General features: G+C 37.1%; 1 protein-coding gene and 1 long non-coding RNA gene across 2 annotated transcripts in view; both read right to left on the minus strand.

The window, feature by feature from the left end:
- The window catches only part of LOC149125601 (uncharacterized), a 34,186-nt gene that overhangs the window by 1,310 nt on the left and 6,205 nt on the right, over positions 1-26,671 (minus strand). The window lies entirely within an intron of this gene.
- On the minus strand, positions 17,200-25,957 carry LOC100343225 (pancreatic alpha-amylase). The gene is made up of 10 exons (XM_070076904.2): positions 25,777-25,957; positions 25,285-25,431; positions 24,022-24,219; positions 23,422-23,652; positions 22,569-22,702; positions 21,700-21,822; positions 21,517-21,616; positions 20,967-21,085; positions 20,739-20,864; positions 17,200-17,419 (listed from the first exon to the last, which is right to left on the minus strand). Exons 1-10 carry the CDS (start codon positions 25,942-25,944, stop codon positions 17,230-17,232), a joined length of 1,536 nt encoding a protein of 511 aa, XP_069933005.1. The 5' UTR covers positions 25,945-25,957; the 3' UTR covers positions 17,200-17,229.

Here is a 26,671-nt window from a genome sequence, read left to right on the forward strand (position 1 = left end):
CAGCCCAGAATATTTAGAGAGTGAATCGGCAGATGGCAGATTCAACTCACTTTCTTTACTGCTCTCCCCTTCAATTAAATAAAATATTTTTTCTTTTTTTTTGAATTTTTTTTAACTTTTATTTAATGAATATAAATTTCCAAAGAACAGATTATGGATTACAATGACCTCCCCCCCATAATGTCCCTCCAACCCGAAACCCTCCCCTTATCCATTCCCTCTCCCCTTCCATTCATGTCAAGATTCATTTTCAATTCTCTTTATATACAGAAGATCAGTTTAGCATACATTAAGTAAAGATTTCAACAGTTTGCTCCCACAGAGAAACATAAAGTGAAAAATACTGTTTGAGTACTAATTATAGCATTAAATCTCTATGTACAGCACTCTAAGGACAAAGATCCTACATGAGGAGTAATGCACAGTGACTCCTGTTGTTGACTTAACAAATTGACACTCTTGTTTATGCCATCAGTAATCACCCTAGGCTCTTGTCATGAGCTGCCACGGCTATGAAAGCCCCCTGGGTTCACTGACTCTGATCATTTTTAGACAAGGCCATGGTCAAAGTGGAAGTTCTCTCCTCCCTTCAGAGAAAGGTACCTCCTTCTTTGATGACCCATTCTTTCCACTGGGATCTCACTCATGGAGATCTTTCATTTAGGTTTTTTTTTTTTTTTCCCCCAGAGTGTCTTGGCTTTCCATGCCTGAAATACTCTCATGGGCATTTCAGCCAGATCCGCATGCCTTAAGGGCTGATTCTGAGGCCAGAGTGCTGTTAGGACATTTGCCATTCTTTGGGTCTGCTGTGTATCTCACTTCCTATGTTGGACCATTCTCTCCCTTTTTTATTCTATCAGCTAGTATTTGCAGACACTAGTCTTGTTTCTGTGATCCCTTTGGTTCTTAGTCCTATCATTATGATCAATTGTGAACAGAAATTGATCTCTGGGACTAGTGAGATGGCATTGGTACGTGCCACCTCGATGGGATTGAATTCAAATCCCCTGGTATGTTTCTAACTCTACTGTTTGAGGTAAGTCAGCTTGAGCATGTCCCGAATTGCACATCTCTTCCCTCTCTTATTCCCACTCTTATATTTAACAGTGATCACTTTTCAGTTAAGTTTCAGCACTTAAGAAGAATTGTGTATTGATTACAGTATGCAACCAAAAGTATTATGCTGAGTGAATTAAGCCAGTCCCAAAGGGACAAATATCATATGTTCTCCCTGATTGGCGACAACTAACTGAGCACCAAAGGGGAAAATTGATGAAGTGAAATGGACACTGTGAGAAACAGTGACTTCAGGCAGTCAAAGCCAAAATCAACTATTGGGATTGCATCAAATTGAGAAGTTTCTGTACTGCAAAAGAAACAGTCAGGAGAGTGAAGAGGCAACCAACAGAATGGGAAAAAATATTTGCAAACTATGCAACAGATAAAGGGTTAATAACCAGAATCTACAAAGAGATCAAGAAACTCCACAAAAACAAAACCAACAACCCACTTAAGAGATGGGCCAAGGACCTCAATAGACATTTTTCAAAAGAGGAAATCCAAATGGCCAACAGGCACATGAAAAAATGTTCAAGGTCATTAGCAATCAGGGAAATGCAAATCAAAACCACAATGAGGTTTCACCTCACCCCGGTTAGAATGGCTCACATGCAGAAATCTACCAACAACAGATGCTGGCGAGGATGTGGGGAAAAAGGGACACTAACCCACTGTTGGTGGGAATGCAAACTGGTCAAGCCACTATGGAAGTCAGTCTGGAGATTCCTCAGAAACCTGAAGATAACCCTACCGTTCGACCCAGCCATCCCACTCCTTGGAATTTACCCAAAGGAATTTAAATTGGCAAACAAAAAAGAGCTCTGCACCCTAATGTTTATTGCAGCTCAATTCACAATAGCTAAGACCTGGAACCAACCTAAATGCCCATCAACGGTAGACTGGATAAAGAAATTATGGGATATGTACTCTTTAGAATACTATACCGCAGTAAGAAACAACAAAATCCAGTCATTTGCAACAAAATGGAGGAATCTGGAACACATCATGCTGAGTGAAGTAAGCCAGTCCCAAAGGGACAAATACCATATGTTCTCCCTGATCAGTGACAACTGACTGAACACCAAAAAGGAAACCTGTTGAAGTGAAATGGACACTATGGGAAACGGTGACTTGATCAGCATAGCCCTGACTGTTAATGAACAAATTAATACATTATCCCTCTTAGTAGTTTTTTTATCTGTTCTACTTAATATCACTGGTTTAATTCTGTAATTAATACACAGTTATTCTTAAGTGTTGAAATTTAACTGAAATGTGATCCCTGTTAAACATAAGAGTGGGAATAAGAGAGGGAAGAGATGTATAATTTGGGACATGCTCAAGCTGACTTGCCCCAAATGGTAGAGTTAGAAACATACCAGGGGACTCCAATTTAATCCCACCAAGGTGGCATGTACCAATGCCATCTCACTAGTCCAAGTGATCAATTTCAGTTCACAATTGATCATAATGAAAGGACTAAGAGTCAAAGGGAGCACATAAACAAGTCTAGTACCTGCTAACACTAACTGATAGAATAAATAAAGGGGAGAGTGATCCAACATGTGAAGTGAGATACTCAGCAGACTCATAGAATGGCAGATGTCCTAAATAGCACTCTGGCCTCAGAATCAGCCCTAAAGGCATTCGGATCTGGCTGAAAAGCCCATGAGAGTATTTCAGGCATGGAAAGCCAAGACACTCTGGCAAAAGATCCCTGCAAGTGAGATCCCAGTGGAAAGAACAGGTCATCAAAGAAGGAGGTACCTTTCTCTGAAGGGAGGAGAGAACCTCCACTTTGACTATGACCTTGTCTAAACAAGATAAGAGTCGGAGAACTCAGAGGGCTTCCATAGCCTTGGAAACTCATGACTGGAGCATAGGGAGATTACTGATGCCATAGACAGGAGTGTCAATTGGTAAAGTCAACAACAGGAGTCACTGTGCACTTACTCCTCATGTAGGATCTCTGTCCTTAATGTGCTGTGCATTGAGATTTAATGCTATAACGAGTACTCAAACAATATATTTCACTTTGTGTTTCTATGGGGGTGCAAACTGTTGAAATCTTTACTTAATGCATACTAAACTGATCTTCTGTAAAAAAAAAAAAAAAGAAATTATCAACTCCCAACTTGACTCTCACTGGGATTAAACATGACAATAGGTCTGATCTGATTTCATCATCATTTAAAAAATCATGTATTATTTTTCACTTTATGTTTCTGTGTGGGAGCAAACTGTTGAAATCCTTACTTAATGTATACTAAGCTGATCTTCTGTATATTAAGATAATTGAAAATGAATCTTGATGTGAATGGAAGGGGAGAGGGAGTGGGAAAGGGGAGGGTTGTGGGTGGGAGGGATGGTAAGGGGGGGAAGCCATTGTAATCCATAAGTCGTACTTTGGAAATTAATATTCATTAAATAAAAGTTAAAAAAAAAGAAACAGTGACTTGATCAGCTCTTGTCCTGACGGTTGATGTACAATGTAATACTTTATCCATTTTAGTATTTTTTTTTGTTCTAATACCATTGGTTGAACTCTGTAATTAACACACAATTATTCTTAGGTGTTTAAATTTTAACTGAAAAGTGATCCCTGTTAGGAATTTGGAAAACATTATGCTGAGTGAAATAAGCAAATCCCAAAGGGACAAATACCACTTGTTATCCTTGATAGGTGACAACTAACTGAGCACCAAAAAGGAACCCTGTTAAAGTGAAATGAACACTATGAGAAACGGTGACTTGATCAGCCCTCACCCTGACTGTTGATGAGCAGCTTAATATGTTATCCCTCTTAGTATTTTTTTTCTTTGTTCTACTTAATACTTTTGGTTGAAATAAAATATTTTTTCTAAATATAAAAGCCTGAAGATAATAAAAAGATGAGAATATTCAGTGAACATTTAAAAGAAGATAACAGCTGAACTTTGACATAACAGAAGGTAAAATGGAGTGATATGAGGTAAGAGAGGTAGGCTAGACCAGGTGTGACCCTGGAGACCATGAAGAAATCTAAAGCCATGAAGTCTCTCAAAATGTAAACTGAACAAATCCATTGTACTTTAAGAAACAGCTACTATTGCCTCTGAGAAGAAATCACAGGATAGGATAGCAAGAGTGGAGAAAGAAAGATCAAATATTTGAATTTTGAATTTTACCACTGTCCAAGAAGAGAAGAGTGGCTTGGACTAAGACATAGACAGGATATATTTCAGAGGTAGACAGGCAAAAGCCTATGTCTAAATTGGCATGGGGAAAGAGGAAAAGAAAAACATTAAAGATAAGATCATTGGGTTGTCAAGTTATTTCTTACCATAAGGAAAACCAAGGAAGTACCAGCTTTGGGAAGGGTTTCAGGGTGCTATGGGCCTTAATTATTCCTCTATCAATATTTTTTAAAAATAACTTTTATACATTTTGAAAGACAAAGTGTCAGAAGGAGAGAGGGAGAGACAGAGAGAAAGATCTTTCAACTGCTGGTTCACTCACCAAAAGGCCACAATGACTAGGGCTGTTCCAAAATGAAGCCAGAGCCTAGAACTCTATCCTGGTTTCCCATGTGAGTAGCAGGGAGCTACTAAGACCATCTTTTGCTGCTTTTCTGGTACATTAGAGGAAGTTGGATTGAAAGCATAACAGCCAGAACTGACTCTGTGACATGGGATGTGGTGTTGCAAGTGGCAGCTTAACCCACTGTTCGACAATGCCTGCCACTCTCCATCAATCTTAATGCTCTTCTTTGGTCTTTCCCCAACCAACCATATGAGAACTATCCATTGCAGAGCTAGAAGTTCATCAGTTCATTATGTTTTATGCACAATTTCATACCTCCATGACTTACCAATTGCTTTCCTTCATCCTGTAATTTTCCTCCACCATCTTTGTGAACCTGTAAGATACCATTCTTCCCACATGCAGCATGAACAACATTGTTTTGAAGATTTCCCATACATGCTCAGCAAAGTCAATAACTCTTCTACTATATAATAACTTCAAGCACATATGACATTAGTAAGCTGATTTGATTTGAATTACAAATTTTTCTATATAATTGAATGTTTATATGCCCACCATTTGATGCTAAACATTTAATAATTTCACATTTAATAATTAAAGCTGGCAAATGATTGGTTTAATACCTTAGGTGCGAAATAGACAGCTATAACATACAAATTGTAGGTTTCAGGTATTGTTCAAGAATATGGCATAACATGGGTTACATTTTAATGGATTTTTGAAAATAAATGAAGACTATGGCAGAAATTGCATAATGCATTTAATTTTAATCATTGCAATTACTTTGTAAACATGAAGGAACTAAGACCAAGCAAGACTAGTAATTTTCCAGATTTATATGCTATGTTTCAAGGGAAAAGGCTGATCAAAGGTCTGACTACAAGTCGACATTCTCCATGTTATGCTAGCATTTCTCCTAGAATTTTAGAGTTGTAATGTTTAGTATGATAGTCAGTAGCAACAGCTAGCTACTGAGCAGTGGAAATATAATGAATCTAAGCAGAGACATACTACTAATGTACAATGCAATCTGAATTTCAGAGTTGATGTTGAAAATAGAATTTAAAAATTAATGATTTTCTTTTGCTTCTATGTTAAAAAATATTTCACAATATGTTAAACTAAAAAATTTCAATATAAACTTGAATTTACTTTCCTTTTTGCTTCTTTTAATGTCTCAAAAATTGTTACATTAGATATGTGAATTATGTTAGATTTCTATTAGCGCTATTCTATTGATTGATTATTTTATGTCGGACAAAGGATGCACATACAAAATATAAGCAAAAATAATGAATTTAGGATACAATCATAATTTTAAGATAGTTATGAGTAATATGTTGCAATACTTAATGAAAATGGAAAGCACATTTCGAACATATGAAACAGGTAAAGTTAAAGCTGATTGAAGAATGCATTTCCTTTAACGAAAAGAGATTTGGGGGCTGGCACTGCGGCGTATTAGGTTGAGCCTTCACCGCAGCCCCAGCTAAAGTTAAAGTTGACTCGGTTCCACGTCCTATCCAGCTCCCTGGTATTGTCCTAGGAAGGCATTGGAAGATGACCCAAGCGCTTGGGCCCCTTCATCCAACTAGGACACCTGGAAGAAGCACTTAGCTTAGAATTTACAAAATTTCTGTAAAATGTGTGTTACAAAAAACTGTTTATGGATTTCAAAATTTTTTGCACCAAAGAAACCTTTTCTTTTAATTTTATTTTTCCATGAACTTTTAGATACCTTGTAGGTATCTCATAAAATTGGTATTATGAATAAACAAATTAATGTACTTGGCCATCCTCACTTTTGATTTCTTTCCATTCCTTTCTTCCCAACTTCTAATAACACTTTCTACTTCTCCTAATTATGTTCATATCACTTAGAACAGGTAGAGATAAGAAGAGATCAGCCATATTTTCCACCTGTAATTTGTCCACATTTTTCCCTCTCTTCTTTTTGATACTTCCCTCTCTCCATTCTGCTCTGCTTCCCTCCTAGCACTACTCTTCCTTCTCTACATTTGCCCATCCCTCCCCCTCCTTTTACTCCCTCCCTCTCTCCTTCTCTTTTACTTTTTTTTCCTCATTTAGAATTTCTGGTATACTCAAGTTGGTTTTGAAAAATACTTCTCAACATACCAATTAAACTCTGGACTGTTCCTTTTAATAACAGATCATATATTTCACAGGTGCATTTAGGATACTTCCAATATAAGGAGAAAGTAGCAGACTTGATTATCATTTTCAGTTTCATTTTAGCTTTTATTAGCATCACAAGATAAGTGAGGTACAAACAAATAACAAATTTCTACTGGGGTTCACGTATCATCATATACTTTCTCATTCAGCCTTAATTTTCACCTAAAAAGCATTATAAAATGCTATAAATCTCATAGCAAAGATATTAAAACAAAAAATACAATTATTGCTTAAAAAGTCTGCAAGTAAAGCTTTGATGTTTTGCTATCAAAAATAAGATAAAAATGTTCAATTGAAATTATTACATTTCTTTTTTGCCATAGTTACCCTTACAGAGTTCTCCACAGAGGAGCTGCTACAATTATTAATATTAATATCAATGTTCTATGGCCTGTATATTGCCTGCAGTATTCTGATTGTGTCAAATAGGATATATTTGGAATTCCATAAAAATATAAAGTAGTACTTTTGGTAATATCATGACAAAAACAATATTCCTGAAGCAGTAAATATATTTGAAGTATCAGTACAATATATTCATTGATAAAAAGAAAATTTTAGCTCAAAAGGACAAAATATGGTGTTCCCAAAAAATTTCTCACCAATCAGCATAATGTGAAAGGTATGGGCTATTTTATGTCATATCCACAATACGAATGACATATAAGGAAAATTCTATATTGCAAATTCAGTTTTTATCTTAACACATTGTGTAACATAAATCTAATTATGTAGTTCAAAGTTTTCTGAAATTACATAAGGCAGAGTTACAAAAATGAAAGAACACTAACATATTAACCAAAAAATAGTAACCTCCATAAAACTTGTGTTTGTATGGCTTCCTTCGCACACACATACACACACAAATACAAACATTTACAATGCTTATTTACAAATTTCTTTTCTTCTTCCAGAAGTAGTCTTACATCTGTGCCAGATAGCAATACTTTTTACCATATAAATAAATTAATATGGATCAAGAAGAGGCAAGTAACTCATCACTCATACTTCTTAGTTTAGGTGTCTTTTAAATAAATTTCCTAGAAGCAAATAAGTAATAGTAACATAGTCAAAAATCTTATGGGAGTATTTTTCATGTCACATCTGTCTATGTGATTTTATCATTTCCTTATAAACTCTTTCCCATAAACTCTTCTTTGTAATATGCACTATTGATTGTTTTCCACTTTCCTAGTTTCAATATCCCATAATTTCAAATATTGATTTTATTATAGTTTTGGTCAAGTAAATTATTTCTTTCATTGGATAAAATTCCAAATCCCTTTAAATTTTATATTCATTGTGTACATTTTATAAAAAGAGTAAATGTTACAAGCCCCTGACCAAAAAAATAAAGTTCAACAAGGAAATGGATGTGAGTTCAGATCAGTCATATACGAAGATTAGAGAAAAAAGACAAACATAATCAAATTTGTCTGCCAAATCACTGACATCAATCAGAGAAACATTTTTAGTCACAGCTAGACATATTTCCAATATTAACAGTACATTTTGTGCTGCTAGACTGAAACATGTGTTGTCAACAAACCTAAAATGGATTGTGCAACTCTGAACTCTACCAAACCATATGAGAGAAACCACTTAGCAACAAAAAAAGAAGAGACCTTTATAATACTCAAAAAAAAAAAAAAAACATTAAAATAGCTTACCTTATTTACTTATTTAAGTCAACAGTCTTCTAAACTCAGTTTCATGTTTTTCAGTCATGAAATAACAAGTCTTACTGTTCTGGGTTTGCTTTTTTCATCGGTGGAAAAATAACGAGGGGTTTAGTCTTTCACAGATTTCCCATAAACTCTTCCTTGTAATATGCACTGCCACAGCACTACTCCAATTCCTTAAACATGATTTGCACAGTTTAAGCTGAGCTTCTCAAGGACACCAGGTTTGGCACTATCACTTCTGTTTCCTAGATTTTTCAAGCATACATCACAATGCTTTTGTCACATATTGCAAAGGAAATAATAGGAAGTTGCTAGCCTCTTGAATAACCCTAATTTCCTTGCATCAATCCTACCTGTCATTTTTTGACCCTTGAGCAATAAGCAGCCTGGATCTCTGTACTGTCGTAGCAGTGACAATTTGGTTTCTACCTTCCTTATTCTTTTAGTTTGTCTTTTTCAATTAGCTCGAGCCAGAGACAGAGAGAAACAAGCCATTGTAGGGAAACCTCAGAGTCTGTATGAAAGTCATCCGGGTACATGGCAATAGATCCCCAGTGAAAATCCTCAGCAACAAGGAAATCATTAGTGTTGGGAAATCCCCTCGTCAGAGGCACTCTGCCTCAGCTATGTGTCTCCCCTCTTATCATCCATACTCTGCCTCAGCTATGTGTCTCCCCTCTTATCATCCATACAGCCCAGGTGTCCAATTTCGGCTGTCCTACTGGCCTGCTGCTGCCTGGCAGCATACTGCAGCAGTTGTCTGCAACCAGCTGTCCTGCTTGTTACACTGTTTGCCTGCAGCACACACGAGCAGCCAACTAGCCTATAGCTATTCTGACTCCTGCTGCAGCCTTGCCGTGAATTTAATAAATCTAGCTCTGCTCACTCTCTCATTCTCCCTCTATCTGACGGCTGGTGAACTGGATGATGCCAGCTGCAGTAGTTAGCTTCCATCACAGTCTGCGCAATCAAAATTTTCCCATGTACTAGGTCTAACATTCAATCTCTGCAAAAAAAAGTTGCTTTTTGCAGAAAACATCCTCAGAAAAAATTCTGATGAATCAATCCCTCTTTACTTTCCTTCCCTTTCAAAATTACTTTTTGTTTAATTGATTTAATAGCTTTAGAGGAAAAGACAGAAAATATTTATTCCATGCAATATTTTTTCATTTTTATGATAATTTGGAGCTTACTCTCACAGAAGATAAAACTTTTTCTCTACCCCCCTACATTTTAAACTGAAAGCCCATGAATCAAACTGATAAAAGGTTGATTGACAAAAGAAAAAAATACTTTTAATTACATACATACATATCCCAAAATGCAATAAAGTGTCTCAAAAAGCTGACACAATATGCAGCCATCATGATCCAGAGTCAGTTCTGCAGAGACTTAAAGAAAGAAAGACTGAGATGGATCCTCATCCAAGAGACCCGGCTCCTGTGGGTAGACAGTTAATCAGCAGCATTGGATGCAGCCCACAGTTTTATCTGGCAATTTAAAAATTCTCAGGGGGCCAGCGCTGTGGCGTAGCCAGTAAAGCCACCCCTTGCAGCACTGGCATCCCAATAGGCGTCGTTTCCAGTCCCAGCTGCTCCACTTCCAACCATGCTCTCTGCTATGGCCTGGGAAAGCAGTAGAAGATGGCCCAAGTCCATGGGCCCCTGCACCCACGTGGGAGACATGAAAGAAGCTCCCGGATCCTGCTTCAGATTGGCGCAGCTCCAGCAGTTGCGACCAATTGGAGAGTAAACCAGCGGAATGGAAGACCTCTCTTTCTCTCTGCCTCTCCTTCTCTCTCTGTGTAACTCTGACTTTCAAATAAATAAATAAATCTTTTAAAAAAAATTCTCTGGACCCTCAATCTGACGCAGGGCAGGCCCACAGTACAACCTGTACCCCTTCACCAGGTTCGGACCATGCTAAGCTCTCAGGACACAAAATGAGACACATTAAAGCAAAGGCTACTTCTGAGAGGGAAAGGATCAATAACCAATAAATAGTCAAATGGAATTCACCAGTTATAAATCGAAGACCCAATTCTTAAACATGCTTTTCTCTTGCTAATCTAAATTGGAAAGGAAAAGACAAAGCAACTATTAACAGTCTTTATTCCATTGGACACTGCAGACAGAAAACCAGGAGGCTGACTATGTGCTGAACAACACCCAAAACTAGTCGCTGCAGTTGCATTAGAACTCCCAAACATATCTGCTCACCCGGAGTGCAGAAAGCCAAGTACTGACACCAGGGTGTTGCAAGAAAATAGGTACAAATTGCAAAGTACAGAGCAAGGAAGCAGGCAGCTGTTGCTTAATTCCTGAACTCTCTGAGGAGTTAGGAATAAAGTTTCTTACAGATTGAAATTGAGGCCAAAAGGTGCATGCTGAGCTCATGTTCAAGTTTCTGGTTGTGATCACCAGATGGGCTTTAGTTGATCTGGCAGCTGGGTTGGGGTGACCTGTATGTGATAGTTACCTTCTGTCTCAAACAAGGAATTTCCTTACCTGAGCCTAGATTCCCCTAAACAAACACTTCTGGATAATGCTGCCTAACAAAATTTTAACTATGGGAGAAGGAAATGACTCTGGAGTCTGGTGATTAGAATCCAGTATGGCCAACTATATCCCTCCTTCAACTCCATGAATTCCATTTAGTAAAGGACAGGCAAGGACACCCTGGGCTAAGGGAGACAGAGAGGCTGGGGTTCTACTGTTAACATTAAATAGGCTCAGTCTCCACTTTATACAAAGATTTTATATGTACTGGTTTTGTCAAATATTTCAGGAACTCAGCTGCAAGTAGGGTGACCTTCCCATCACTTCACGGTTGCCAATATATGAGGGAGGAAACACACTTTTCCTCTATCCTCCAACCTACAGTGGTTGGATATCTACAAATTAAACTGACAAAAGGCATTAACAATAGGAAAAAGATGAATTACATAAATACACCTAGGAGGTCACAAAGAAATGTTCTCACGAGGCAGTTAGAATTGAGTTCTTATACACCATCTATGCCAGACAAAGGAAACGGGTTTTGAGGTTTCTAAGTAAGGAAGGTGAAGGCAGGACATGTTTGGTAGAGTAGACATTAATTTGATTTTACAGATAAGGTAGCTGAGGTTTCTTAAAAATGTCCTCTGGGCCAGCGCCGCAGCTCACTAGGCTAATCCTCCACCTAGCGGCGCCGGCACACCGGGTTCTAGTCCCGGTCGGGGCGCCGGATTCTGTCCCAGTTGCCCCCCTTCCAGGCCAGCTCTCTGCTGTGGCCAGGGAGTGCAGTGGAGGATGGCCCAGGTGCTTGGGCCCTGCACCCCATGGGAGACCAGGAAAAGCACCTGGCTCCTGGCTCCTGCCATGGGATCAGCGCGGTGCGCCGGCCGCAGCGCGCCAGCCGCGGCGGCCATTGGAGGATGAACCAACGGCAAAAAGGAAGACCTTTCTCTCTGTCTCTCTCTCTACTGTCCACTCTACCTTTCAAAAAAAAAAAAAAAAGTCCTCTGATGGAATTCATATGTGAATATAATCATTTTGTGATTCAAAAAATCTTTAAAGGTATTTAAAAATGTGAGTTGCTTTTATTTAGCAAATTTGTATTGGAAGAAATAATGGATATCATTTTTCATGCAAGTTTAAGTGTTCTCTTTATAGATAAAACCTTTTGATGCAACCATTTCTACATAAAATCTGATATTCGAATGACTCTGAGACAAGTATATCTTTTTTTTTTAATTTCAGAGTTTATGATCAAGGACAAAAAGTGCAAACAGACTGGGTATTTACCCATCTGTTCAATTTCTTGTGGAAGACCTTTAAAGAGCTTTTAATATATCACTTCTTCAGCTGTCTTTTTTTAAGTATTGTTTTTCTTGGAGCTCTTAAATAATTTCTCCTGAAATTTCACCATTCTCAGCAACAAATTGAAAAGCACATTTTTTCATCTAGACATTTTTCTTATATCTGCCTTTCAAAGTTGCATGAGTCATTTAAAAATGAAACTTGGAAATTCAAACAAAACAGAACAATGATTGAGACTAAAATTAACCCTTTTTTGACACAGAAGGTAATTTTATCCTCTATATGTAAGGGAAGATGAATTCCTCAGTAGTTGCACAAATTGAAGGAGTTCTATAGATTAAAAAGAGTTAAAGGAGGAAACTTAAAGAATAAGAGAATATAGAGGTTGGATTAAGATGGCAGAGTAGGGAGGGAGCTTACTGCTATAGTCCAGGAGAAGGAAGTTTTAAGAAGTGGAGAGAGTACAGTCTCATGGAAGAGTTAATGGGAAAATGGCAGAAGAAACTCCACACAAATTAGAGGGATACAGTGGACCCATGTGGAAGGCATGGATACACACAACTCAGGACCCCAGCAGCTGAGACCCTCTGCACCAGCTTTGGAGAGTGAGGTAAGACCAGACTGCAGCAGCTCAAGCCACTGGCAATAAAGGTGCAGGTTGAACCCACAGAGAATCCATCTTAGAGCCCCGTGGGGATAACGTATCTTCCCAACTTGTGGAGAAAAAAAGGGGAGACACATTTCCAACTCCTTTATCACCCTGTAACTGATCTTGTAACAAGTCTATGGAGAGAAAAATGGCATAACAGGCTCCATTTTGGACATATATAACAGCTGCACCAGCTGTTGTCCATGCCCAGCAACCAGCCGAGTGGAGACTCCTGAGTCTGGCAGGGAGAACTGACAGAGGGCTGATGCTCATAACTGTGGAAGGCTTGTGTACAAGGTCTGTGAAAACACTGAGTCTTCATGGGAGGACTCAGGGTGTGCTAAAACTTTGGGCAGTCATTGTGGGAGGCCCCACATGCCCCAAGGCTACATGGTACCTGCTGAAGGACACTGCTGTGGAATTGGTGCGTACACCAAGGACTGCACAGATCCAGTGCATGGTTTTTGTGAAGTGCGGACAATTATACCCCCTGGGGCTAACAAAAAGCACTGGTCTCTTTTGAGGGAAGTGGGTGAGCCGAGTCTATGCCAACAGAGCAGAACAAACCATCCCTAGATTAAGACAGAGAGAAATATATATATATATATATTCTATATATATATATAGAATAACTATATATAAAGTTATTCATTGAAAAAGTAGTCTCTTAGTAGAGTTCTTTGGATCCCCTAAATAAAGAATCATATCGTCTGCAAAGAGGGATAGTTTGACTTCTTCCTTCCAAATTTGTATCCCTATAATTTCTTTTTCTTGCCTAATAGCTCTGGCTAAAACTTCCAGAACTATATTGAATAGCAGCGGTGAGAATGGGCATCCCAGTCTGGTACCAGATCTCAGTGGAAATGCTTCCAACTTTTCCCCATTCAATAGGATGCTGGCTGTGGGTTTTTCATAAATTGCTTTGATTGTATTGAGGAATGTTCCATCCATACCCAGTTTGCTTAGAGTTTTCATCATGAAAGGGTGTTGTATTTTATCAAATGCTTTCTCGGTGTCTATTGAGATAATCATATGGCTTTTCTTCTGCAGTCTGTTAATGTGGTGTATCACATTGATTGTTTTGCAAACATTGAACCATCCCTGCATACCAGGGAAAAATCCCACTTGGGCTGGGTGGATGATCTTTCTGATGTGTTGTTGCATTCTATTGGCGAGAATTTTATTGAGGATTTTTGCATCTATGTTCATCAGGGATATTGGTCTGTAATTTTCTTTCCATGCTGCATCTTTTTCCAGCTTAGGAATTAAGGTGATGCTGGCTTCATAGAAACAATTTGGGAGGATTCCCTCTTTTTCGATTGTTCTGAATAGTTTGAGAAGAATTGGAGTTAGTTCTTCTTCAAATGTCTGGTAGAATTCAGCAGTGAATCCATCTGGTCTTGGGCTTTTCTTTGTTGGCAGGGCCTTTATTACTGTTTCAATTTCTGTCTGTTATGGGCCCGTTTAGTTTTTCTATGTCTTCCTGGTTCAGTTTAGGTAGGTTGCATGTGTCCAGGAATCTATCCATTTCTGACAAATTTCCCTGTTTGCTGGCATACAACTCTTTGTAGTAATTTCTGATGATTCTTTTTTTTTCTACCACTGATTTTCAATATAGTCTTTGAGTTTTATCCAGAGCCATTAGACAAGAAAAAGGAATCAAAGGGATACAAATAGGGAAGGAGGAAGTCAAACATTCCCTATTTTCTTAAATTTTATAGAGATCAAAGGAATAATGGGGTTAAGTAGTAAAGTGTCTATATCTATAGTATTAAGTGTTACAATGATCTTATAAATAGGACTAAATATCTGGAAATAATAATAGACAGTATTAAAAAGAAATGAAGGCTTCAACATTGGAAGCAGTTCATACAGTAGATTCATGGAATACAATAACTTTAAGTAGCACTCCGACCTCAGAATCAGCCCTTAAGGCATTCTATTCTGCCTGAAAAGACTAGGGGGAGTTTTTTAGGCATCAAAGACCAAGACACTGTGGCAAAAAATGGTCTACATAAAGGACCTCTGAGGGGAGACCCTAGTGGGAAGAAGTTGCCACCAAAGAGGGATGTACTTTCTTCTGAAGGGAGAAAAAAACTACTTTTTATGGCTTTGTTGATCTAGAGGATCCTAAAGGATTACACAGCATAGGCAGATCTCTTAAGAACCTCTGGTGATCACTGATGTCATACATAGGAGTGTTAATTGTTATATAGGGTCTGGCACTGTGGCGTCACTGGTAAGGCTACTACCTACACTGCCAGCATTCCATATGGGCACCAGTTTGGGTCCCAGCTGCTCCACTTCTTATCCAGCTCTCTGCAATGGCCTGGGAAAGCAGTAGAAGATGGCCCAAGTCCTTGGCACCTTTCCCCGAATGGAGGACCTGGTTGAAGATCCTGGTTCCTGACTTTAGATTGATGCATCTCCAGCCTTTGTGGCCATTTGGGGAGGGAACCAGCAGATGGAAGATCTCTCTCCTTCTCTGCCTCTAATTCTCTTTCTGTGTAATTCTAACTTTCAAATAAATAAATAAATAAATATTTTTTAAAAAAATGTTATATAAACAACAAGAGTCACTGTGCATGCACTTCCCCAGCAAGACCCTTGTTCTGAAAGAACTGTATCATGAGACTTAATAGTAAAACTTACTCTCAAAGATCACTTCATTTTAGTGTATTATATACAGTATATTTTTAAGTCTCATAAGCTGTGGGTATGTCTAAGAGCTCACAAAAGATGTATCATTATTGGATTCTTCGTTGAAGACAATAAGTTTCTACAGGAAAGAAGGAGGAGGAAGAAAGGAAAAATAGGAAGTGGAAAAAGTGAAGTCACCTTTGAGAAGAAATAGCATTGAACAGCCCTTGTCTAGAAGTTGAGGGGCATTTTTCTAGGTTTTTTTATCTTATTTTTTCTCTTTTTTTCTTTTTTTTTCTTTCTTGGACTAAACAGGAGGAGGAGAAAGAGGGTTGGGAGAAGGGGTGGGAGAGTGGATGGGGTGGGTGAGTGGGTGGGAGTTTGGGTAAGAATTATTGTTTCTCTTGATTTTCAGTTTTCATGAATATTGTGTAAGGAAGACTGATATGGATGTTCTATGCTGTTCTGGACTATGTGAATTACACTTATGATGTATTTTTGTTCCACATCACAATGATTTGTTCCCATGACCATTTAAATATCCTTTCTAGGCACATTTTTTGATGATGTTTTTGCAGTTTCCCATTGAATTGTTTTGTTTTGACAACTATAATTTCAATCAGATCTGAAAGATGTCCAGAATAAAATATATTTTGATATTTAAAATTGATTAATGTTGTAATTACGAGATTCATACAAATAAAAAAATACTAGTGGATTAGAAAGAAAATTTAGAGAACATGTCACGAAGGTCCTTAATGAACACCAGAGTTAGAGAATAAGAGAAGGAATAAAGTCAAACAATAGTAAGCCAAAAACATTAAGAAGAAAATAAGTATACGATTCCTGTTAATTAAACATGATATGTTGCGTAATTTAGATTTCTTCTATTTTTCAGCTCTACAATAGTGTTTTCACTTTGCAAAATCCATACAGACTTTATTTCAATATAAACATTACTATACCGACTCTCTGAGAAATTGACAAAAAGACTCTATTATAGATACAGAAATAAAATAGAGATATAGCTAGAAAAATAGGATTAATGACAACAATTGTATTTGTCAGGATGTCATTCTGCATTCTTACACATTCCGTTGAAAATAGATTAAAGTAATCTAAAATATCCAGCATGTTAACTGCAATTATCTCATTTATATTGTGGAATTTTTATGCTTTTATAAATTTTTCAATATTGATACTTATAGCTTTTTAAAAAGAGTATTTATTTATTTATTTATTTGAAAGAAAGAGTGACAGACAAATCAAAAGGGTAGAAAGAGAAACACACACATGCACACTTACACAAATACACAAACACACCCAGAGAGAGAGAGAGAGAGAGAGAAAACGTGCGCTTCCATCTGCTGTCACTGACCAAATGTCCACAGCAGCTAGGTCTGAGACAAGCCAAAACAAGAAATGTCCACCATTGGATGGCAGGTACCCAAGGATACAGGCCACCTTCCACTGCTTTTCTAGGCACATTACAAGAAACCAGATAATAAACAGAGCAGCCAAGACCTGCAAGGCACTCCTATATGGGATGCCAGCATCACAAGTGGCAAATTAACCCATTGCCCCATGCTACCCCCTAGTTATTACAGATTCTACTAAAGATTAATGAGGAAATGGAACACAGTCATTGCTTTGCTGAATTCACTTTATTTGAATTTTATAATTTTGCATCAACATGAATTGCAATGAATGGATCTTCAGCAGAGTTGCTAATAGAAAAGTAAGCTTTGCCATCACTGGAAACAGAGACTTTAATTCCTGTGCAACTGTTACCACTTTTATCTCCAGAAATGACATCACAGTATGTGCCACCAGGAAGACCAGTTTGCAAAGTTGAAGATAATGACCTGTAACATAAAATTGAACATTTACTTTCAGTTCATTGTAATTAAATGCAAGAATACAGACCATCTCCCAAGCAAATAATTAACTTTGTGCCATAGAAATCTAAGTAGTCAAGTTTCAATAAGAAAAATATCCAAAACAACCACAATTCCAGTGTATGTGAAAAGCACTCTCAGGACCAAAGGACTTCTAGCAGAAGAACCAGGAATTATGTACTCAGAAGAGGATATCACTGAAAGACAAAGGTTGAAGAATATAATTGAAGATTTGTGGGGAGAAACTGAGACTAGACTAAGTTACTGGAATTAAGACTTATTCTATGCATCTACTCTCCCACAATATGGTGCTGAGAGAGAGCCCAAACAACCTCTACACAGCTGCGTCTCCCCAGTTTGACTTATAAGCTGCAGGAGCTGATCCTGCTCCTGATTGGAGGAGAGCAGCGTACTCGGCGTGTGGGTAGCAGAGTTGGGATTGGTGGAAGAGGACTATAAAGGAGGAGAGAGACAACATGCAATAGGAACATCTGAAGGAACACCTGTGCAGCCCCCGAGAGAGCCGGCCGGCGGTGTGCCGCTCCTCCACGGAAGTGGGGAAAGTGGCAGGGGGAGCTACCCCTCCACGGAGGTGGAGGTGTCCGCAGCCAACCAGGGAAGGACCAGCAGCAAACCCGGGAAGGGCCGAGCAGACAAAAGAACAGCACAGGGTCCTGTGTTGTTCCTCCGTGAATGGGGGAGCGACAAGATTTGCAGAAATTGCCACCTTTCTATAAATACTACCTCTGGTAGATATAAATATTTTAAATTTGTCTTCAAATTAATTTAAGAAAATACTGCCATTTTTTTAACTCTTATTTAATGAATATAAATTTCCAAAGTACAGCTTATGGATTACAATGGCTTCCCCCCCATAACGTCCCTCCCACCCGCAACCCTCCCCTTTCCCACTCCCTCTCCCCTTCCATTCACATCAAGATGCATTTTCAATTCTCTTTATATACAGAAGATCAGTTTAGCATACATTAAGTAAAGATTTCAACAGTTTGCTCCCACACAGAAACATAAAGTGAAAAATACTGTTTGAGTACTAGTTATAGCATTAAATCTCAATGTACAGCACACTAAGGACCGAGATCCTACATGAGGAGTAAGTACACAGTGATTCCTGTTGTTGACTTAACAAATTGACACTCTTGTTTATGGCCTCAGTAATCACCCTAGGCTCTTGTCATGAGCTGCCAAGGCTATGGAAGCCCCCTGAGTTCACTGACTCTGATCATATTTAGACAAGGCCATGGTCAAAGTGGAAGTTCTCTCCTCCCTTCAGAGAAAGGTTCCTCCTTCTTTGATGACCCATTCTTTCCACTGGTATCTCACTTGCAGATATCTTTCATTTAGTTTTTTTTTTTTTTTCCCAGAGTGTCTTGGCTTTTCATGCCTGAAATATTCTCATGGACTTTTCAGCTGGATCCACATGCCTTAAGGGCTGATTCTGAGGCCACAGTGCTGTTTAGGACATCTGCCATTCTATGGGTCTGCTGTGTATCTCACTTCCCATGCTGGATCGTTCTCTCCCTTATTTATTCTATCAGCTAGTATTTTCAGACACTAGTCTTGTTTATGTGATCCCTTTGGCTCTTAGTCCTATCATTATGATCAATTGTGAACAGAAATTGATCATTGGGACTAGTGAGATGGCATTGGTACATGCCACCTCGATGGGATTGAATTGGAATCCCCTGGTATGTTTCTAACTCTACTGTTTGAGGTAAGTCAGCTTGAGCATGTCCTGAATTGCACATCTCTTCCCTCTCTTATTCCCACTCTTATATTTAACAGTGATCACTTTTCAGTTAAGTTTCAGCACTTAAGAAGCATTGTGTATTGATTACAGTATTCAACCAAAAGTATTAAGTAGAACAAACAAACAAAAAATACTAAGAGGGATAACATATTAAGTTGCTCATCAACAGTCAGGGTGAGGGCTGATCAAGTCACCATTTCTCATAGTGTTCATTTCACTTTAACAGGTTTCCTTTTTGGTGCTCAGTTAGATGTCACCTATCAGGGAGAACAAAACTGAGCACCAAAGGGGAAACTTGTTGAAGTGAAATGGACACTATGAGAAACAGTGACTTGATCAGCTCTTGTCCTGACTGTTGATGTACAATGTAATACTTTATCCATTTTAGTATTTTTTTGTTCTAGTACCATTGGTAGAACTCTGTAATTAACACACAATTATTCTTAGGTGTTTAAATTTTAACTGAAAAGTGATCCCTGTTAGGAATTTGGAAAACATTATGCTGAGTGAAATAAGCCAATCCCAAAGGGACAAATACTGCCATTTTTAAGAATTAAATAGGATTCTGTCTTCAAAAAGCTCTTTGTTTTTTAATACGCTAAAAATAATTTGTGTGGAGGTTAAAATAATCTAACATTTCTGTGAAGGACATAATTTGGAATACAAAGCTTTCCTGAATAATTTATTTTGGTTTTACACTTCATAAATAACCGATATTAAAGATTTAGCTAGGGGCTCCTGTGTTGAAAAGGAGAAAGGTTTGTCTTATTTATATAGTTACTTATTTCTTAGCCAGTAAATATAATTTAGGCTAGAGTGAGTTCAACATGGGTAGAAGTTGGCTTGGCTGAGACATTTCAACTGCTGACAAAGAAGTATTTCGAGCTGGGATTCTATATGTCAGGTCATCACTGTTTTAGAGGCAGAGGATTCAAGAATCACAAATGCAAGGCCAACAATGAGAAGTTTCAGAACTGAACATTAAAAACCTCGAGAAGGAAATCATTAGCCATAAGGTACTTCTTACATATTTGCTTACATACTTCTTACATATTTGCTATAAAATATCAAATTTGTCATAGAAAAGTAAAGAAGGGGTACCAATTAGATTGAGGAGGCGTGGAGAAAAACTGCAAGGGAAAAAAACATATTCCCGTACCAAGAAAAATTTTTTCCATGATAAAAAAAAAAATCAGGACTACATGGGATTGAAAACACCTACATTAACTATATTATAAATTTGTAGATTGTGTGCATGTGAGCATTATAGGATTTTTATAGATTGTGCAAGTACATGACTTTGCAAGGATGCAGAAAATAATTCTTGAAAGAAAAAAACATTATAAAAAGAGGAGAACAAAGGAATAAGAGCCATCAGGATATTGTTTTCTTCCTACTTTATGTTTCCTTAAATACCTCATTAAAAGAATTTTCAGATAAAACAAGTTAATAAGCACGAAACAGATAAACCAACAATATACAAGTTTAAGCTGCACTCTTAAATTGACATCTACTTACCAGTCATCATTGTTGAAGACAATGAATCCTTTGTTTCCTCTTCCAAAAGCCACTTGATTGCTACCATTATCCCACCAGTTACTGAAAGGCTGGCCATCGACTACATTACGGAAAATGACCATGTTCCTAAAAGCAAGCACAGCATCATTTAAAATGGTGGTATCCTTACACTCCTACAGTTTAAAGACATTTTACTACTAGAGAAAATCTCAACATAAATAGTCCCACCTTATCTGGCGCCACCGATGCTCACAGACCCAGTCATTGCCACAAGTAGTGTCTGCATTAATAGTTACTTCCTTAGTTACACCATTATTGTTTGGTGGCCCAATCCAATCGTTAGTATCCTTAATTAGAAACACAAATAGCAAATAATTCACAGTTTTAACAAAGTGTATTTTCTTTTTTATTTTCTATTATACCAAACCCAATCCGTCCTGATTCTTACGTCTCCTATTGTCTTTATTTAGAATATCAACCCTTTAGTTAAAGAAGCACATATTTTATTGCCTGATGTTTATCTTATTTTTAAATGTTTTTTCTTACTGGGGAATGAATATTTGTCATATCTCTGAAACAGTTTCTACACTTTTGAAAATGGAAAACCTGACTTTTATTTCTTTAATATCCACTGTATTACAAAGATCCATGTATTACATTACAATTATATTTAATAAATATTTAAAGAGTAAATAGAATGCAATAGGTTCATGTAAAATCAAAACAAGTCTTCCTTTTTTCTAGAGAAAAAAGGTATCTTGAACAACTTAAAGCTTACTTGTCCATTCACAAAATTTCTTGACCACCGGTAGCTTGACATTACTCGTGTGACTCCATAGGGATGAGCAAGCATAAATCCAACTGCCATTTTATACAGTCTGAAAGTTACAAAATGACATTATCATGGGAAACCATTTTGGAAAAGTGGGTTTAAAAATTAAAAACGTATTCTGTTTCCTACCTAGCATCCCAGAAGGTAAGAATAGATGCTCCTCCAGCGCCATGTCCTCGCTGATTGTCGTGGTTATCCACAAAGACAAGTGCTCTGTCAGAAGGCATGAAACCCCAGCCTTCTCCCCAGTTCCTAATTTTAAAGTAATAAGACATGTAAATATAAGTACTCCTTTACAATAGCTTTAGAGTAACCCAACTGAGTATCTATATAGTGCTATCAAATAAATTTTCTCTAAATAAATGCATATTCTGTGAGTTTTTCTAATATACGTGCAGGTTTAAAATATTTCCTATTTTGATACATATGTGAATTACTTGTATTCGATTCTTGTCACAGAGACTATCTGTTTTGTTATTAAAAATTCTTATAGAGGCTTCAGTATATTGCAATTTGGATAGGCTTCAGAAAGGTCAACATTCCTATCACATTATACAGATTACCAAAATGGGGTAGAATGAGATCAATTCTGACATTCCATATACAAACATTTTCTCATATCAAAAAAATTGATATGGTACATTTCAATTCATAGTGTGCCCACATTTTAAGTACATTAAAAATGTTATGTTCATTTTAATAATCCAGTTTTATTTTATCATGTATAAAAACATTACACTAGTATGCTCGTATTACATGCATGTAAAAAAATGCAGGTGATATGTTGTGTTTCTAGACAAACTTCTTTGTGATTGGCATTCTAAATTAAAAAAAAAAAAAGAAGATTACTTGCAGCTTGGGGAACACTAAGCCTTAAAATAATTCACTCTTTGAATTTTTGCCCAAAATAGGGAGCTTCTAAGAAGATAATTATCACTTGGGTAGTAAGACCAGTAGGTGTGAGACATGACTCAAGTGACAAATAATAAGTTATTTACTTTAGGTAAGACATCTTCTCTCCATTCCACCGGCGAATAACCGTGCCTAGTTTTGCACCATACTTGAATTCTGTCACACGGCCATTTCCGAAGTACTCACTACTTGTAATTGGCTCACCACCCAGATCAATCACCTAGTAGAAATGTAGGGGAAAATATTATTTTACATGAGAATTTGAAGCATTTTAGTGAACACATTAACATTGATAGAGAATGGATTAAGAATATGTAATTTCAATTGTCTAAAACGGTTATGCTCATAGGGTGATTCTGACTTTTTGGATAACATGTATGTTACAATATTGAAAGAAAAATGATGACAAGGTGATCTGTTGTCCTGAGAGAATACTGACATAATTTAGTCTCCCACATAAATGATAATAAGAGTTCAAACTAACACAGCATTTATTATTTGACTGACAACAATCCTCAGGGTTTGATGAACATCAACTCATTGGTTATTCCCCACAGACAACCAAGATAAAAACTTTATCATTAACCCTTTTCTTTATGGAAAAGAATTGTTCTCAGAAAGATTAGTAAAGTTGCCTAAAAAACATAAGGTTATTAGTTGCATAGTCAAGATTCCAACCCAGATAGACTGGCTTCAGACAAGACCTATTTGATTCTCTGCCTTCCATAATGTTTCCTGGGGGCTTTGAGGCCTCTTCAAATTGTTTGCACGTCCAATACAATGTGAGAAAGAATTGCTGTCTCCGAGATAAAGAGTTTAAAGAACACTGCTGTATATAAAAGACCCCATCATCAACTGCCATACATTGTGTATTTAATTAAATCTGTTATTTAGTTTCTAATTAGACTATTTTATCTTCACTTATACGTATAGACATACCTCTTGGTAAATGAAAGGTTTACTTCCTGAAGGGAACCACTTTGTGTTTAGATTGTTCAGCTTGTCCAAAACTGCCTTTATGTCTCCAGGCCACATATGCTTACACGCATCCAGTCTGAACCCTGCTACACCAATGTCAATGAGACGGTTCAAGTACGCAGCAAGAGTGGAACGCACATAATCTTTTTCCAATGCAAGATCAAGAAGACCAGTCAGACGACAATCTCTGACCTGTTGAGGTTGAAAATTTGTGATTCATAAAACATCACCTTTAACTTGAGAATCTATTTGGTTTTTGATGAACATATTCACCAACAGATACTTCTATAGTGCCTTCTTTGCATTGGGCACTACAGACATATCTTTTAAAAATTTCCTAGTACAAAAATGGGGAATTTATGAAATGTAGCAGATGAGATTTTTAATTGGGGGAACTTTTCAAATATTGATTTGAGTGTGTATTTTTAAACAGTCAAACTTGGTAACATGTTCTCCCAAAGAATCTACACTCATAATTGAAATGGAGTTCAATGAACTACATGTGTCTAATTTAAGATACAGATAATACTTTACTCATATTACTAATTTTTGAGAAATTACCTGATAAATGTCTTGGTAGCTCTCAATGCCTCCACTTCCACTTTTACATTTACCATCATTGAAATCCCAACCAGAGTATGGGACAGCTGGAAAGTCCCTGTTTTGAGCATTGAAGTAACTCCCACAGGTACTGTGTGTTCCTGCACCTCCACCTTCTCCACACATATGATTAATTACAGCATCCACATAAATACGGACCTGAAAAACAAGGTTTCCACTCCAGTTTGACTTACAGAGAGGCACTAATAGAAACACAAATAAAACTCAAAATTATTTCTCATATTTTATAAATTTTCTACAAAACAAAGGTAGAATATGAAACAAAACTAATGTTAACTGAGGATCAACAACCCTTATCAACATTTGATCAACCGTGTAATTACATGAATGAAAACTTGACACAAAAGAAACTGTCATAATAGGAAGACATGAAAGTTGCCATTTTTGAGGAAAGGATTAAATTGAGACAGGAGAGATTATTGGGAAAGAAGAAGTTAGCCTCCATCCTTTACTGAGTATTTGAATACAAGATAGTAGATATTAGTATCTCATTACATTCCTCATTAAAGAGGGAAGATAACTATTTTGTATGAAATACCAATGTTGAAAAAAACCTAGGAATTTCAGATGGAGACATAGTCATATAAAAATGATTGTAAAGGGAATCCATTTGCTAGAAAGAAAAATGTTTTCAGAAATTGTTTATGCTGGGGCCGGTGCTGTGGCTCAGCAGGTTAACACCCTTGCCTATAGTGCTGATTCCAAATGAACACTGGTTCTAGTCCTTGTTGCTACTCTTTGAATCCAGCTCTCTGCTGTGGCCTAGGAGAGCAGTAGAGGATGGCCCAAGTCCTTGGGCCCCTGCACCCGTGTGGGAGACCTAGAAGAAGCTCCTGGCTCCAGGCTTCAGATCAGCACAATTCTGGCCATTGTGGCCATGTGGGGAGTGAATCAATGGAAGAAAGACCTTTCTCTCTGTCTTTACCTCTCACTGTCTGTAACTCTTCCTCTCTAATAAATGTATAAAATCTTTTAATAAAAATAAATGAATTCTACTTTAACAAATTTCTACTTTGGTAGATAAATTGTGGCTACAAAAAGATTTATGCAATTTGAACATAGCACAATGCAAATTTTGAGTTACAGCTAAGGTATGGAGTGAAATTTAACAGTTTAAAATATGAAAATCTTTCTACTCAAAACAGCAAGAGAAGACTGAGAAAAATGAGTTCCCTCCAAATTTTTAAAGGAAACTTCACTTACACCGACATTGTTGCATCTCGTCACCATGTCTCTGAATTCATCTTCATTTCCAGATCTGGTGCATAATTTATAACTAATTGGTTGGTATCTTTCCCACCAAGGTCTAAAAGGATTGGTAACTACAATGTTTTCATTGGGTGGAGAGACCTAAAATATAAAATGTATCAATAAGTACCAAATTATACTTTAATGTATACTATTGAATGTTCCAGAAACTGGTCAACAAGTATTTCTCAACTTTTATGTAGCTGCATTTCTAAAGAAACAACAAAACTATTATTAGCACATTAAAGATATCCTGCTGGGGAAAGATTCTATCAGAAACCAAAACAAAGTTGCCAAAAGTACCAAATTTGTTCTTCTACACAAAACTGTTTTATTGAGAATACATTCACATAAAACTCCACTTTACCCACTTTAGAGATGTTGATCAGAATACAATTCGTTATAAGCATAAGAAACTCTGCAATTGGTCCCATGAACAAAACTCACCTGAACTCCTCCATATCCATTGGGAGCCAGGTATCGCTCACATTCCTTGGCAATATCAACCCAGCGCCATTCAAACAGGTGGACAATAGATGTGCGTCCCTGTTGGGTATGTGGGCTATACTGTGCCCAGCAGAACCCAAGGGCAGAAAGCAACAGAAAGATCTTCATTTTGCTCTCAGGTGATAGATGTTCTTTCTAGGAACTATTTATATTCCTGTAAAAGCACATGTTACAAAGTAAATATTAATATGAATAAATACTTGGAGTACAAGTTGCATATTCATTCTCTGAAAAAGATTATCAATAATAATGTTCATGCAACAGCTGAAGAACATTCATAAGATCTCCCATGAAAATAATCTAAATGGCCTCAAAGATCTACTGATTTTTTTATACAGGGAATATTGGCTATTTCAAACACCTGGCATTATGTATATCTAAAAAGTAATTATTCATGTTTTATTTAATTAGGATTAGATCATCCATTTACCTTCAATAACAGAAGGAAAATAACTAAGCCAACAGAAACATTGAAAATATTACTTTAACCATGGATTTTTAAACTTTAAAACGTAACCATTTATAATGTAATTATTAAAACAATATAATTAATAAACATAAAAGAATAGAATATCCTATCTAATTCTGCTTTCCACCACAACCTAAATTTTTAGCTACAAAAATGTCTACATTTAGATTTAGCAACTACTTGGAATTTAAATGTTTATAAGCTAGAGAAAGAGAACTTGCTTCCCCTGCATCAAATCATGTCTTTATTACTGGGGCTATAGTAGTAGGGTTTGTGGTGGAATTGGTTGTTTTCTTCCTGTAGTCAAATATTTCTTGTACCTGATACAATACTAAATAATTGTATTCACATCCATCTTCATTCTTA

Source organism: Oryctolagus cuniculus, chromosome 7 (genome assembly GCF_051225735.1).
Source record: "Oryctolagus cuniculus isolate XC-2025 breed Fujian yellow rabbit chromosome 7, ASM5122573v1, whole genome shotgun sequence".
Classification (NCBI taxonomy): Eukaryota; Metazoa; Chordata; class Mammalia; order Lagomorpha; family Leporidae; genus Oryctolagus; species Oryctolagus cuniculus.

Coding starts and splice junctions, on each gene's coding strand:
- LOC100343225 (XM_070076904.2), bottom strand. CDS start 25,944: ATGAAGATCTTTCTGTTGCTTTCTGCCCTTGGGTTCTGCTGGGCACAG. Junction 25,432..25,776: donor ATGGATATGGAGGAGTTCAG/GTGAGTTTTGTT, acceptor TTTATATTTTAG/GTCTCTCCACCCAATGAAAA. Junction 17,420..20,738: donor GTCTTCAACAATGATGACTG/GTAAGTAGATGT, acceptor TTTATGTTACAG/GTCATTATCTTCAACTTTGC.